Genomic DNA, 13,590 nt, shown 5'->3' with positions numbered 1-13,590 from the left:
TTCTTTTATTCTAAGATACTATCCTGTCCTTTCCATGTTAATGGTTATTTCACAATTTTTTTTTCTTCATAGAGCACATAGTGACTCACCAATTTTTAAATACCCTTGAGAATAATATAATAGCAAGCTATGGAGAGATACGTCCATTTGTTCAAAAACTTCATTATCTGTAACAAATAACTATGATCTGTGAAATCACAACAGAACCTTTAAAAAGGAAAATGATATCAATAATATTAACACAATCAATGTTGAGAACATGTGTACTAATAGGAAAAATGAAGTTAAAGGAATGATCAAAATTGAGACAAATTAATCAGTGATGGCTTCTTGGAAGCACTGATTTGTACCAGATTCAGAGGGAAGTGATGACATCCAAGTCAACAAAGGGGCTCTATGTAAAATGCTGCAGTGAATAAAACATGAATAAGCTATGATCCCTACTCTCAGGGCATTGACTCATATAAAGGTAGAGTGTGCTATGAGAAGGATGGATTTATTCCATATTAAAGGATTGGACATGACTTCATGGGCAAAATTTGAACTAAGCCTTGAAGTAGGAGAGGAGCATGGTTGAGAGGACGAATAAATATCTTCCGACAGAATTACTGACCTAAGTAACGATATGGCAGCACATTTTCTTGAATGCTCAGGGAAAAAGTACACAAGATGAATGCAAGAAGGCATTTTGGAGAGGTGAGAACGTACAATTGTGTTTGGAGAAATACTAGGCCAATTCACCAGGCTGGAAAGTCTCAAAAGAGGTTTGGGCGTCTGGGTGGCTCAGTGTCTCCCTCTCTCTGCTCATTGCCCCATCCCCAGTCATGTTCTCCTCTCTCTCAAAATAAATGAAAGAAAGAAAGAAAGAAGAAAAGAGGCTTGCCAAATATGCAGGTAAGAGAGGGCTCTGAAAGACTTTAAGGAGTTAGACATCCACACATCCCAAAGAGCAACATTTCCAAAGGATTGCAATTATAATGGAAATAGTATCAGGCCTGTTAATATCTGGCCTCAAGCAGTTATTTGTTTGCATCAACCAACCTCCAGTCTACAGTGAGGTCTGACTGGATATAAGATAATCATTACAAGAAAGGAAGTCACAATTGTCAGGATTTTATTTCAAGGAATAAGCATGCAGAAAATTCTTTCATTCTGGGACTGGGAAGCTGTCATTCAGTACTTTTTCAGCTCTTTTCATGGAGAAGCAACCAACTTCCTCATTCTGAATTTATATACATAGGTCCGTTGTCAGAGCTACTCAATGTAATATTTGGATCAAATGTTTCACTGAAGCATGTATTTTAATTATTATATTTTTTATTTCAAGTTCTTTTTTATCCTTTCTCTATCCTGATTGCTTAAAAATACTCTGGAGAGAGAGGGGGAAAATCACTGTATAAAAAATAATTAGCACGTCCTCTCCTTTTTATAACTTTATAATTGAAATCTCATTAAAGGCTTTCTAGGTCTCCTTTCCCTTAGTGACCAGGTGCCCCTAATTTGTTTTTAGCCGATGTGACTAATTCCAGGCAAAGACTAGAAAAAGTCTGATACCTGTTGGAGAATAGCAAATAGCAAGGTTAAATAAGTGGGGTGGCTTTTTCAGGTTGTCTTTAACCTCGTAAAACAAAACAAAACAAAACAAAACAAAAAAAAAATAAAAAAACAAAAGAGCTTCAACGTTTTTCCTCTTGGAGTCCTGCCTTTTTCTCAGTCCCAGTTGAAGATTCCAAGGGAAATGAGAGCACTATTTTGTTTCTCCCTTGTATTGCAGATAGGGGGAGGAGGTGGTTATTAGAGAGAAGCTCTTCCTCTCTCGGTTCCCCCTCTCTCCGCCTGACAGCACCGCTCTCTCGCGGGCTCGCTCGTTCTCCTAGGTGATCCATTTCTAGGCAACGTGGGGCTAGTGCTGAAGCTGCCAGGCTCGCTCCTTGCTCGCTTTCTGCATCCCGCCGGGCGAACCGCTCCAAAAGCATCCTGCAGCCTGCAGGCTTCCCTCCGCCGGCCCGGCCCCGCTGCTCGCGCCCGGCGCAACTCCCCCGCCACCGCGCCCGAGCGAACGGCTCCCCGGGCCCGCCTCACCGAGCTCTGCTCCCCGCCTCGCGCAGAAAAGGAATTTTCTCTGCATTACTATCTGCATTACCTTGAAGTTCACTTTTACTACCCCTCTTGGAGAGGGCTTTTTTCCCCTTCCCCGTTGGAATCTGGCTGCTCCGCTTGGAATCTCCTAATCTTTCCTTTCCACTTACATTTTATTTTGGCAACGAAGACCAGAGATTCTCTGCGGGCCGTTGGGGCGGGGGCGGGGGGGCGCGCTTTTTTTTTTTTTTTTTTTTTGATTGGGGGAGGGGGGAGGGGAACATCCGGCGTAGGTGGGGGCGGGGGGGGTCTGTTGGAAGTTGCGGCGGAGCTGGGACTGGAGACCCGCGGCCCCGGCGCCGCGATGGGGATGGTCTGAGCTCCAGCCTCTCCCCCTGCCCGAGAGCAGCCGAGGCTGGATACATTTTTTAAAAGCCAAACTGCAAACAACTCTGGCGATGCCAAAATTCCCCTCCAAGTGACACGGCTTTGCGAAGGAGGTTTCCTCAGGCTGGGCTCTTTCTCTTATTCGCTCTGCCTTCATCAGCGACGATTAAAGGCTTTGCTCTGGCATAGGAATTTAGGGGAAAAAAAAAAAAAGCTGCGCTAAACTCTGTCGTGACCTCAAACTCTCCGGACTGGTTTAAAAAATAGATTGAAAGAAAATCCATCCTGAAAGCGATTCAGCATAGGAGGAGATGGAAGTTTTCCCCTTGCTCTTGGTTTTGTCCGCCTGGTGGTCTCGAACCTGGGACTCGGCGAATGCGGATTCAATCATTCACATCGGTAAGAAAGGGCAGGTGTTGCCTGTGGGTACTTTTAACGTTGGGGTTAGCAAATGTTTCCCTTTGCCTCCCCCTCTCCGCCCTTAAGCGTGGCTTACTGGCGCTGGCTTCGGTTTATTGCCCCTTCCCGCTAACCTTCCCTCACACTTGTTCAGTTTTCTGGCAGGATATGGCTGTTCGAACCTTGACTTGGGCCGTTGTTTCACGGTGAATCGTGGAAGTGCGGTGCTGGATGCGTGGGGGTCTCGAGTTTACCTCAGTTGTGCGTGTGTGTCGGGAAGTGCGGGGGGGGTGTTCTAAGTGTGTGGAGAAAGGAAGTTTAATCGACTCTACCTTCCATATTCTTTCCCGGATGTACATTTGCTCCATTAAAAAAAAAAATATATATATATATATGTATCTTTAGGGGAAAGAAGAGGTGTCACCTGTGAGGCGAAAACTGGGGTGAGGGTGGGGGGAGCTCCCTTCGGATCGAACAGGTGGTTTTGCAACGTGAGCGGGCCGCGTTAGCCGCAGCGTTGTGCGATGGGGACGGGGTGCCGGCTGCGCCCCCAGCCTCCTTTTCCTCTTCCCGTCCTCTTGGCTTTGCGGTACACGCGCAGAGTCGCCGCGACGGTGGCGGGAGGGGCCGGCGGCGGTGTGGCCGAGGACGGGGAGCCGCGCGCCTAGCTGCTTCGCGCACACTCCCCCGGCCTGGCGAGGCGGCGAGACCGCCTCGGGGCGCACGAGCAGCGCGGGGCGCGCGGGCCGCCCTCGTGGGCTGCCTTGCGGGCACCTGCCTCGCTCGTCTCGCGGTCAACTCCGAGTTGCCGCGCAAGGCCGAGAGCAAAGGCGTTTGGGCTACGGCCGGGCGGCCAGACTCCAAGGAGAACGCCGAGCCGGCTCGGAGAGGCTCGTGGCCCCACCTATTGGCAACCAGACGGGCCGGGACTGGCCGCGGCGGGCGCGGGCGGGGGCCGCGCGTCATTATCATGCACAGCGCTCGCGGCTTCAGGCTCCAACTCTTCTCACTTGCTAATCCGTGCGAGCAGAGTGGAGTCGGGCTCCGGCAGCCTTTTCTGCGTTAATGCGACGATTTCCTTTTCGGAAATTCGCGTCCGCGGGCCAGCGAGGTTCATTTACTGGGAAGAAGAGAGACCCCTCTTGGGGAATTTTTCTGGGCACAGGACTTTTATCTGTCCACACGGCTTTATGTTCTTCAAATTGAAGCGACAGATGGGTCGCAGCGTCTCCCCTTTTCGTCCCCCTGCTCCCCTCCCCTGCTGAACACACACACACACACACACACACACACACACACACACACACACAGAGTCCTGGAAGGGGAGTCTGCTTCAGGTGGCTGTGGTGCCTGCCCAGGCGAAGGGCTTCTGTCTGGTGTATGCCTCCACAGCAGCCAGCCCCTCAGCTCCAGGGGACTCCCTCTCTTGGTCTCAGAGGCTGTGTCTGTAAACATGTCTGCCATTCTCTGTCATTTATATCAGTAGAAACATATAGGTCTCTGTGCAAGGGGTAATGAGGTCAGGATTCACAATACCTGCCGCTTATGCATTAAGTAAATAAAGCACTAGATAGCTTGACTGCTGGATCACGTTTTGCCCGGGGGCTAACAGGACCCGTGGGTTCAGAACTTTTCAGGGAGAAATTACCGTCTTATTGAGGGGTTCAGTAATGTTCTGACAGAATTCAGAAATGAACTGTGCTCCTCTTAAAGAAATGACATACATTTATGTGCAACTGTAGATGAGTGGAGCAGGATGCAGATATATATTACCACGGTACCTTTACATTCATTTTATGACTTGAGGTTTCTGTCTTGTGCTCCACATCGCTCAGGAGAGAGGTCTTGTGGATAAATGCTTATTTTATTGCTTATTCTGTGGACTACAGGATAAATATGTTATTTGCAAACACCTACAGCCCTTGCTGTCTTTTACCAGATGAATATATTTTGCAATACAGTCTGATCATTTGTTTCTAAATAGAACACAACTGTTGTATTTTTTCCTTGGCATTCTGTTGTCTGTCAATGTGACATGGCTTGTTTATAACCTGACCAAAAAAAAAAAAAAAAAAAAAAAAAGGTAACTGTGTACAAATTACAGATTTCCTTGGAAAGCTGGTTGTATGCATGAACTCTGTATATCCTACTAAAAGGAATACTTATCAGACAATTTGACTTGAATGCAATTAGTACATTAGGCAAGAGGATTCGCTTCTTTTATAGGCTACCTAGTATTGCCATGAAGCTAGCAAACTGATAATTGTTTCAAATATCTTTTATAATATACTGATAAATGTTATTTCCCAAATTAAAAAAAAAATGACCAAGAATAATTTGTGTGCATGTTAGAGGTTAAAAGCCTCTCCCACTTCAACCCCCATCCCAGCCAAAGTGTAATAAATTCAAAACTGAATGCCCCTATTAAAGTTTTAAATCATTAGTTAATATTCATTGGCTCAGTTTACCTGGTTGATTGGAAAAGAGAATTAATTATCTTTAGGAGGTGATTGCCTTCATTTAAATGTTTAATGGGAGAAATATGCTTATAGCAATTTATTATTTTAGGATTTAAGGGATGAAAGTGATGAAACTAAAGGGAAGGTGAATATTTCAACTCTCAAGTTATAAGGAGATATGCAGAAATGAGAGGTTTTCCTGGCCTCGTGTGGTGTGTTCAAGTAGAAAGCAGCTGCAGTATATAGTCCAGGCAAGCTGGAAAGATTAAAAAAAAAAAAAAAAAAAAAAAGACACTGTTCTAATAGGTTCTTCAAATATTGAATCCTTTTGGTATTGAACAGAATTCTATGTATGAAAACTCACTTCTTCTTTCTTTCTGCTTGTTTTCATTTCATGCAGGTAGTTTTTAAAAGTTGATTACGTATTTTAAACTCTAATATGTTTTATTAAACTCATTAGTTCACTACAATGATGAAATATATCATAATGTTTAAATTCCAGTGGTTGAACTGGCAGTGTGTTTTTTTCAGTAGAAAATGCACTAATATCATACATAATTACTTTGAGTTTCTGTTAAAGTACATTTTAAAGGTAATTTGATAATTACATACATTTGTGTAAAGCACATTCACATGCAGTATTTAGAAATGAATCACCTCAATTGTGATATTCTTTGCCCCCCCCCCAAAGAAAGGTCTTTTGACATATAAAAACTGCAATTTTGAATTATGCTTTTGCTTTGAGCCTATGCATTGATTGAGTAATTTCATCAGACCCACATTACTTGATTGCTTAGAAGTTTCCTAATGATCTGCATGCTGTAGGAAGAACCAAAAAATCGTGAGTGGAATGGCAATGATACTGTGTTTTATGAGGCTATTCAAAAGTCGCTCTGATTTATGTAGCTAGAAAGCTCGAAAGTCTTTGAGATTAGCCACGCTGACTGCTATTTTCTTCATACATCAGTCGTTCCACACTCTTTACTCCCTAAACACAACAGGAGTGTAGAGCACTGCTTTAATTAAGCAGGGATTAGGTGGCATTTCCAGTCAACTGCACAGTTTGTGTTTTGCTTCAAATCTAATATGGAGGATCTCATGTTTTAACAGTTTAATGTATGCTCATTTCTTTATCTGGTTCCTGTGCTCACAGAACTGATTGAAATGAGCTATCCTAAGTTATATATCTCTACAAGGATGCACTCAAATAATGTACTTAGTCATATGTTACCAAAATCACTCACAGGTTTTTGTTGTTATCAGTCATAGTAAAATACCTTATGCCAACAGGGAATAGAAACAAACCATTTATTTATGTTTTTCTTATAAGTGAATGATACTTTATCCTCTGATATCATAATCATTAACTTTGATATGTTTGAGAAGCCTAAGACAATTCACAAAATAATTTCATCACAAGAAACTTCAAATTAAAGTACAAAACTGATGGCTGAATAAAATGTCACCACATTAAAAACAATAATAGCAGATTTAAAGCAACAGTTTTCATGATTTCTGCAGTGAGGACTATTATATCAAATATGGAATGTAACCGTATTTCCAGAAAATGTACTGTGTCTTCTACCAAAATGTTGTTTTTTCAACCTCTTTACATAATTTGCATTGGGTATAATAACCCCCAGGAGTCACCAAGGGCTCTTTGGGCTGTATAGAGATATCTCAAAATTTAAATTATCCCTTTATGATTTACAGTAGTTGTTTTCTCCCTAAGTTATGGATAACATATAGTATACATTTCTAGAATGTGTGAACAAGTAGTTTCTGAATTTAAAATAAGGGTATACTTTACTGTTATTCTTTTCTGTATCATTAATACAGTTATTTGACGCATAATTCAGATGTGCATTAAGTTAGACAATGTTATTAATCAACAGTATCAACTATGACATGACTAATAAGCCATTACACTAAGGACCTTTGCTTTCTACTCCAAGTGAAGGGTACACCCAATAAGTATCTCCTATAAATTTTAATTCAAATATGAATAAAAATCAAGATGATTAACTTTTGACTTATTAAACAGTAGCAACCAATTGAGACTGTTAGGAGTAATGGAAGATGCATTATATTTAATTCTAATTTCTAAGGCTAAGTTTATCACATTGTAATTTTATCTCAAAGGGTTTTGTAACATTAAAACCAGACTTTCTAATCTGGAAGCTTTTTTTTTCCTTCTTTTACTTGCATGTGTTCTTTTATTATTAAAAATTAAAGTATTTGGCATACTTTTATGCTTTTGGATCTTCATGATATTTCAGATTATAGGCAGCATATTGGTGAGTAGCAATACTTACACAGTTTTACTGCAAATATAATGTTTATTAGAAAATACACTTATGGCCTATAAAGATAGCTTTGCCATTAGGTGTCACTGCATTCTGAGCTGTTCCTTTGTAGTTCTACTTGAAAATCACATGAAATATATATTTTTTTTAATTTGCAGAAAAAAATGCCATTCAAAAATGTTTATGATGCTATAAGATACAGGTGGTTTTTATTTTCAAACCAGAGTAGGAAATATTATTCCTGTCTCTTATTCTTGTAAGAATTTAGTTCTAGGACATATAAGCACCCTCTGTTTTCTAGATAAATTAGATCGCCTGACCTAATCATGTAAATTTTTCACCAATTTAAGATACAACAGAAATATATTCTTTAACTAGTATGTATTCTCTGTGAAAAATCTAAGACACCAAGAAGGATACAATAGTGCTTATTACTACTGGTATAAACAGATTAGTGAGTGGACTTTGTTAAATAATTTCTCAACTGTGGTGGTTCTGCTTATTCATGGATCTTTTGGGGTCCCAAACCAATTGATGTTTGTAACACGAAACATGCATACACAGAGCTATGAAAAAAACATATACACAGACACAAACCAAATATAGATATTTTATTTTTAAAACAAGGTCATCCATTGTGTTTTGTGCATGATCATATATGTTTTCAGGTAATTTTGGCCTGGTGACTATTAAGTTTTATGGAATGTATCAGTCTCTTCCACATAATATTACACATAATATTACCACCATTACCAGTCCAATTGAGTTTGTGTGGTAATTTATATTTTTATAACCAGTGTCTATGATCACTTGTTAATTTTTCTGTTTATTTAGTTTTTGTTTTTTTTTTTTTTTTTTTTTTTTTTTTTTTAAAGAGGCAAAATCTTCCTTATAGCAACCCCACTACAAGACTAATGGAGAATGAAACTTAGGTCATCTTTAATTGTATAAATTAGTTTTAATATTGGCAAAATCACATAGAGAATGCAGTACTATGTTAAATGAATGAACAATTAGGTCATATTATTTTAGACCTTGCCTTGTGCAAATATGAATTAATAAACTAGTTGGAATAGTGTATTATGAGGAACTTAGAATAAAATCAAGTGATCAGATGGATATCTAAAGAATAAGGGAAATACTAAAGTAATTTTGGAGTTGACTATTAAGTGGACATTTGTGGATTCAGTTCATTTAAACTGGTGAATTTTAGCATTTGGGTATGGACACATTTCAGATGAATGTGAAATACATGGGGGGGGGATGTTAAGACTTACTAAAAATGTTCTGGATTAAAATGTCAAGCGTTTGGGACTCAGTACTAATTTTATCAATAGTTAATTGAGCAAAATTGGAAAATTGCTTTCTTCAGTCTTCATTTTTATCAATGCTAAAACAAGATTTAGCATTTAAGCTCTAAAATTATGTGAACTAAAATGACAGATTCATATATTGAGGAAGTGGGAGAACTAGTCAACCAGGGTTCACATAGCTGTCCTTAACAGCTAGGTTCAGAGTGAATTTAAAAGAAGAAAATACGAGGGAAAATAAATGGAGCATAAAATCTTAATCATTCAAATTAAGAACCCCTAAAATGATTTTTTTTGATATGAACAAGAATTATGTATAATATATTTATTCATCAGATATTCTAGTTAACTCCAGTATCAGATTGAGAGAACTGGATTTGTTAGTTTTTTGTTTTAGAGTTCTTGTTTTGTCTAGTGTTGATACTAAGGTGTTTCATTCAGTGCTGCTGAATTTTAAGAGGCAAAATCTTAAGGTGTTTCATTCAGTGCTACTCAGAGCACAACACAATGCTAGTGCTTCTTAAGGCTGACTGGAGGAATGAGTAGTGTTATGTTCGAACCAGCATAGACTACAAAAGCATTTATAATTTACCACCTCAAAGCACACCAGGAATATTAGCATATGCTTGGTATCACTAAAAAATGTAGAGTTTAAAGAAATAACAGGGGCGCCTGGGTGGCTCAGTCGGTTAAGTGGCCGACTTCGGCTCAGGTCACGATCTCGCGGTCCGTGAGTTCAAGCCCCGCATCGGGCTCTGTGCTAACAGCTCAGAGCCTGGAGCCCGTTTCAGATTCTGTGTCACCCTCTCTCTGACCCTCCCCCGTTCATGCTGTGTCTCTCTCTGTCTCAAAAATAAATAAACGTTAAAAAAAAAAAAAACATTAAAAAAAAAAAGAAATAACAAATGTTTCTTCAGTGTTCTTCATAATTTTGGATTCCTGCTCCAGGTGTTCTGGCTTTAACCTATTGTTATCCACCAGGTGGTTATAGGGTGAAGCTGGGGCTGGGTTCATCCACTGAAAGCTTCTTTGAGTGAACAGAGGGAAGCCCAGAGGCAAGCACAAGCAGCTTAGTATCAAAAGGCCTGCCTGTGTGTGTTAAAAAATTTTAGATCACTCTGTAGTCAAGTTCCTTACTAACAAATATTTTCATTCACAACAAAAGATTGAGTAATTGCCTGTATTAAAATAACAATTTTTAGGGGTGCCTGGGTGGCTCAGTTGGTTAAGTGTCTCGCTTCAGCCCAGGTCATCATCCCGCGCTTTGTGGGTTCAAGCCCCACGTTGGGCTCTGTGCTGACAGCCTGGAGCCTCCTTCAGATTCTGTATCTCTGTCTCTCTCTGCCCCTCCCCTGCTTGTAGTCTATCTGTCTCCCAAAAATAAATAAATATAAATTTTTTTTTAAATAACAATATTTATACTTTTTTTCTTTACCCCCAAATAATTCGAAGTACTGTTCTAAAAATAAGTTATTTTATTGGCCAAGTACCTGATTTTTCTCAGTCACCTTAAATAAGGCATTTACGTCATTGTCAAAATCATTATCTTTCTAGAAGTTAGTACTCCTAAAAGTACATGGTAAGGTAGGTATTACGACCAACATGCATGTGTGCTAATTGGGAGAATGTTCTTTCATTCAGCAAACATTTATTCTGAACCTCTTCTCTATGAAGTACTGTTTTTAGGCCGTGGAATTAGAATACTGAATAAATAAGCTATGTCTTTGTATTTAAGGAATTTAGATTCTCTTGGGGGAGGCAAAAACCAGATAAACTAGAAACTATATGTTAGAACTTCAAGTAGTGGTAAATTGTGTGAAGAAAAATGAGGGAATGGCAGTTGCTATTTTGCATAGGGTAGATTGGTAAGTCCTTTCTAAGGAGGTGATCATTGGAGCCAAGACATGACTCAAAGGAAGTGAGCCATATGGATATCTGATGAAAAAGGATTTCAGGCAGAGGGCACAGCAAAGGTAGGGGCCATAAAACTAGGCAGTAAGGAATCTGCTTAATTTGTTTAAGGAACATCTTGAAAGTCAATGTGGTACAAGTATGGAGTTTATTAATGAGCAAAGCAGGAAGTGGAAGGAATAGGTCTGAGAGGCAACTAAGAAGGATCTTGTAGGGACTTTATAGGTTATAGTAAGATATTTAGATCTTCCAGGTATCTAGGGAGCCTACTGGAGGATTGAGGCAAAACACGTGATATGAAATGATTTATATCGTAGTAAGAAAATCTTCCTGGGTAGACTGGTTGGAGTACAAGTATGAAAATTAGTTTGAGGATAGTGAATTGGGCTAAGTTGGTAGCTGGAGTAGGTGAATAATTGTCATATTGTGGATATTTTGAAAATAGAAGAAATAGGATTTTCTAGTGGATTGCTTAGCTGAGAGAAATCGAGAGGGAGTAAAGAGGCTATTTTACTTGAAAAAGTGGGTGAAATGTGTTACTAAAAATATGATAACTGAAATTGGGTACATGAGACAATTACTAAGTTTAGATAGAAATGAAAATTTGCATTTATTAAATTTGATATTCCTATTAGACATCAAATTACAAAATTTAATTCAGTTGGCATTTATTTACATGAGTTTGAAATTTAGGAGGGAGTTAGGGATTTGAGCTGTACATTTGGAATTCATCATTTTAGACATGGTCTTTAGAGCTATCGGAGGGGGTATCTCACTTAAGAAATAATTGTGTAGAGAGAACTCCAAGACTATGCTGTAGGCCATTCTAAAATGTAGAGGTCAGGGAGAGGAAGAGGATCCAGGAAAAGAGAAAGATGAGTGGCCTATGAGTTGGAAAGAAAACGTAGGACTGTGTGGTGTTATGGAAGCTAAGTGAGGAAGGTATTTGAAGCAGGAAATGAGAAACTATGTCAGATTCTGTGGATTAAAATTATGACTTGACTTCTGGGTTTGGAATTGTTGAGGATAAACATGACTTTGACAATAGTGCTTTCAGTCAACTAGAATTGACAAGATACTGATTGGGGAGGATTTGAAGATAATGGGACTTGAAGAACTCTCAGTTTTTCTGTAAGGGAGAACAAGGGAGCTGTGGGGGTGGGAATATGAGGGAAAACGTGGGCTTCGTCTTTAAATAAAGGTGGGAGTTGGGATAGGTATGGTAATTTTTTAAAGTTTTAATTACAAGAAAAATTTCAGTTTTAGGATTGAAATTAAAATGTATTTCTTTATTCAAATCTATTTGATGTTTGAGTTTGGATAGCAAGTGTTTGAATAGAACTCGTATTTTTATTTATTTATTATTTATTTTTGTTTGCTGTCCTTGTTGTTGGTTTTTATTTTGTTTTGTCATCTTGGATCAAGTGATATTGGGTGAGTGGCAGTGGAATTAGAGGAAGAAGCTTAGATGTCCTCTCTCAAACAGACTCCACTAGTTCTGCATTTTTGCTTCATTTAGCTTCCTAGTGCCTAGAAGCATCACTCCTCTTACAAACTCACAAACTCAGCAGCCAAAAACAAGTTCTGTCTTCAGTATCTGGGCAATATTTTTGGAAAATAAACTATTTCTTCTTTAGGTGACTAAAATTTAGATACGATTTTTTTTACCTGAAATTGTGAGTGAATTATATACCTTGAGGAGTACTGGCATACCAGTACAGATAAGGTCAACATTTAGTAATGTATTAATTTTAAGAACACATAATATATCTATATGATAAATGATATTAAAATACTATTAAATCCTCTTTTACAATAGATACGTTTGAATTGATTATGGGTTTCCTCTAAGTGAATTCTACTATACATTGATTTACTTAAAAAATCATTTTGGAACAATTTAAAAATACATAGTTATTTTATAAGACAATGCATATCATTGTCTCATAGAAATTAAATAGATGAAAGAGATTCATATGATATTAAATTTTAGTGACACATTTAAATATTTCCTTTTATGGAACTTTCACTTCTATTTGTACTATACTATAGCTAACAGATCCTTAGTCATAGGTGAAAATGAGAAAAGGAAGTGTACTACATTTTCTAACTTCAGAATTCAACCTTCTGAAAATAAACCTTAGGTTTCTCACAGTCTCCTATTAATACACACACATAAGTTATGTGTATTTCACTGATTTTCAGCTAAAATAAGAATATTTGTCCTAAAATAAGAATGCCAGTAGCAGGTGAATTGTATTTTTCTGTGTTCTTTGTCATTTCCAGTTCTAGCTCCTTTATAAAAACATTTTTCTTATCAAGACAATATGATTGTCACCTGATGTTTCTGCTTGGTTATGTCTATTAACTGATGTATAACCATGGGATACATGAACAGTGAGGAGATAGAAGTCCTGTGGTTTGGGCACAGCAATGACTGATTAAAAAAGGGAAGCTGTGTATGGTTGGATCCAAGTAACATAATTAATGAAATATGTAACCTCAAAAGTTATTTTAAACTTGCTAGTTCATAACTTCCTGGAGTGGTGAAATATAATCATTTGAGAGAATTGTTTATAGTAGATTTGAGTACAAACTTAAGTTGTAATGGCCACCTAAAATTGGTGAAGGTGCTTAGTATACTTAACCTTGACATCATTAAAATGGCATGCCCCACCAGCAGCACATTTTAGATTGGCTTATCTTAAAAACTAAAGGCCAGGTAATATCTTTGGAGCT

General features: G+C 38.7%; 1 protein-coding gene across 1 annotated transcript in view; it reads left to right on the top strand.

The window, feature by feature from the left end:
• Window positions 1-2,386: 2,386 nt before the first annotated feature.
• The window catches only part of GRID2 (glutamate ionotropic receptor delta type subunit 2), a 1,468,772-nt gene continuing 1,457,568 nt past the window's right edge, over window positions 2,387-13,590 (top strand). The window contains exon 1 of the mRNA XM_058721904.1: window positions 2,387-2,865. Coding sequence (XP_058577887.1) covers window positions 2,778-2,865 — 88 coding nt within the window. The 5' untranslated portion in view covers window positions 2,387-2,777. The remainder of the gene's footprint in view (window positions 2,866-13,590) is intronic.

Source organism: Neofelis nebulosa, chromosome 3 (assembly GCF_028018385.1).
Source record: "Neofelis nebulosa isolate mNeoNeb1 chromosome 3, mNeoNeb1.pri, whole genome shotgun sequence".
Taxonomy (NCBI): Eukaryota; Metazoa; Chordata; class Mammalia; order Carnivora; family Felidae; genus Neofelis; species Neofelis nebulosa.
This window is presented reverse-complemented; position numbering and strand designations above follow the sequence as displayed.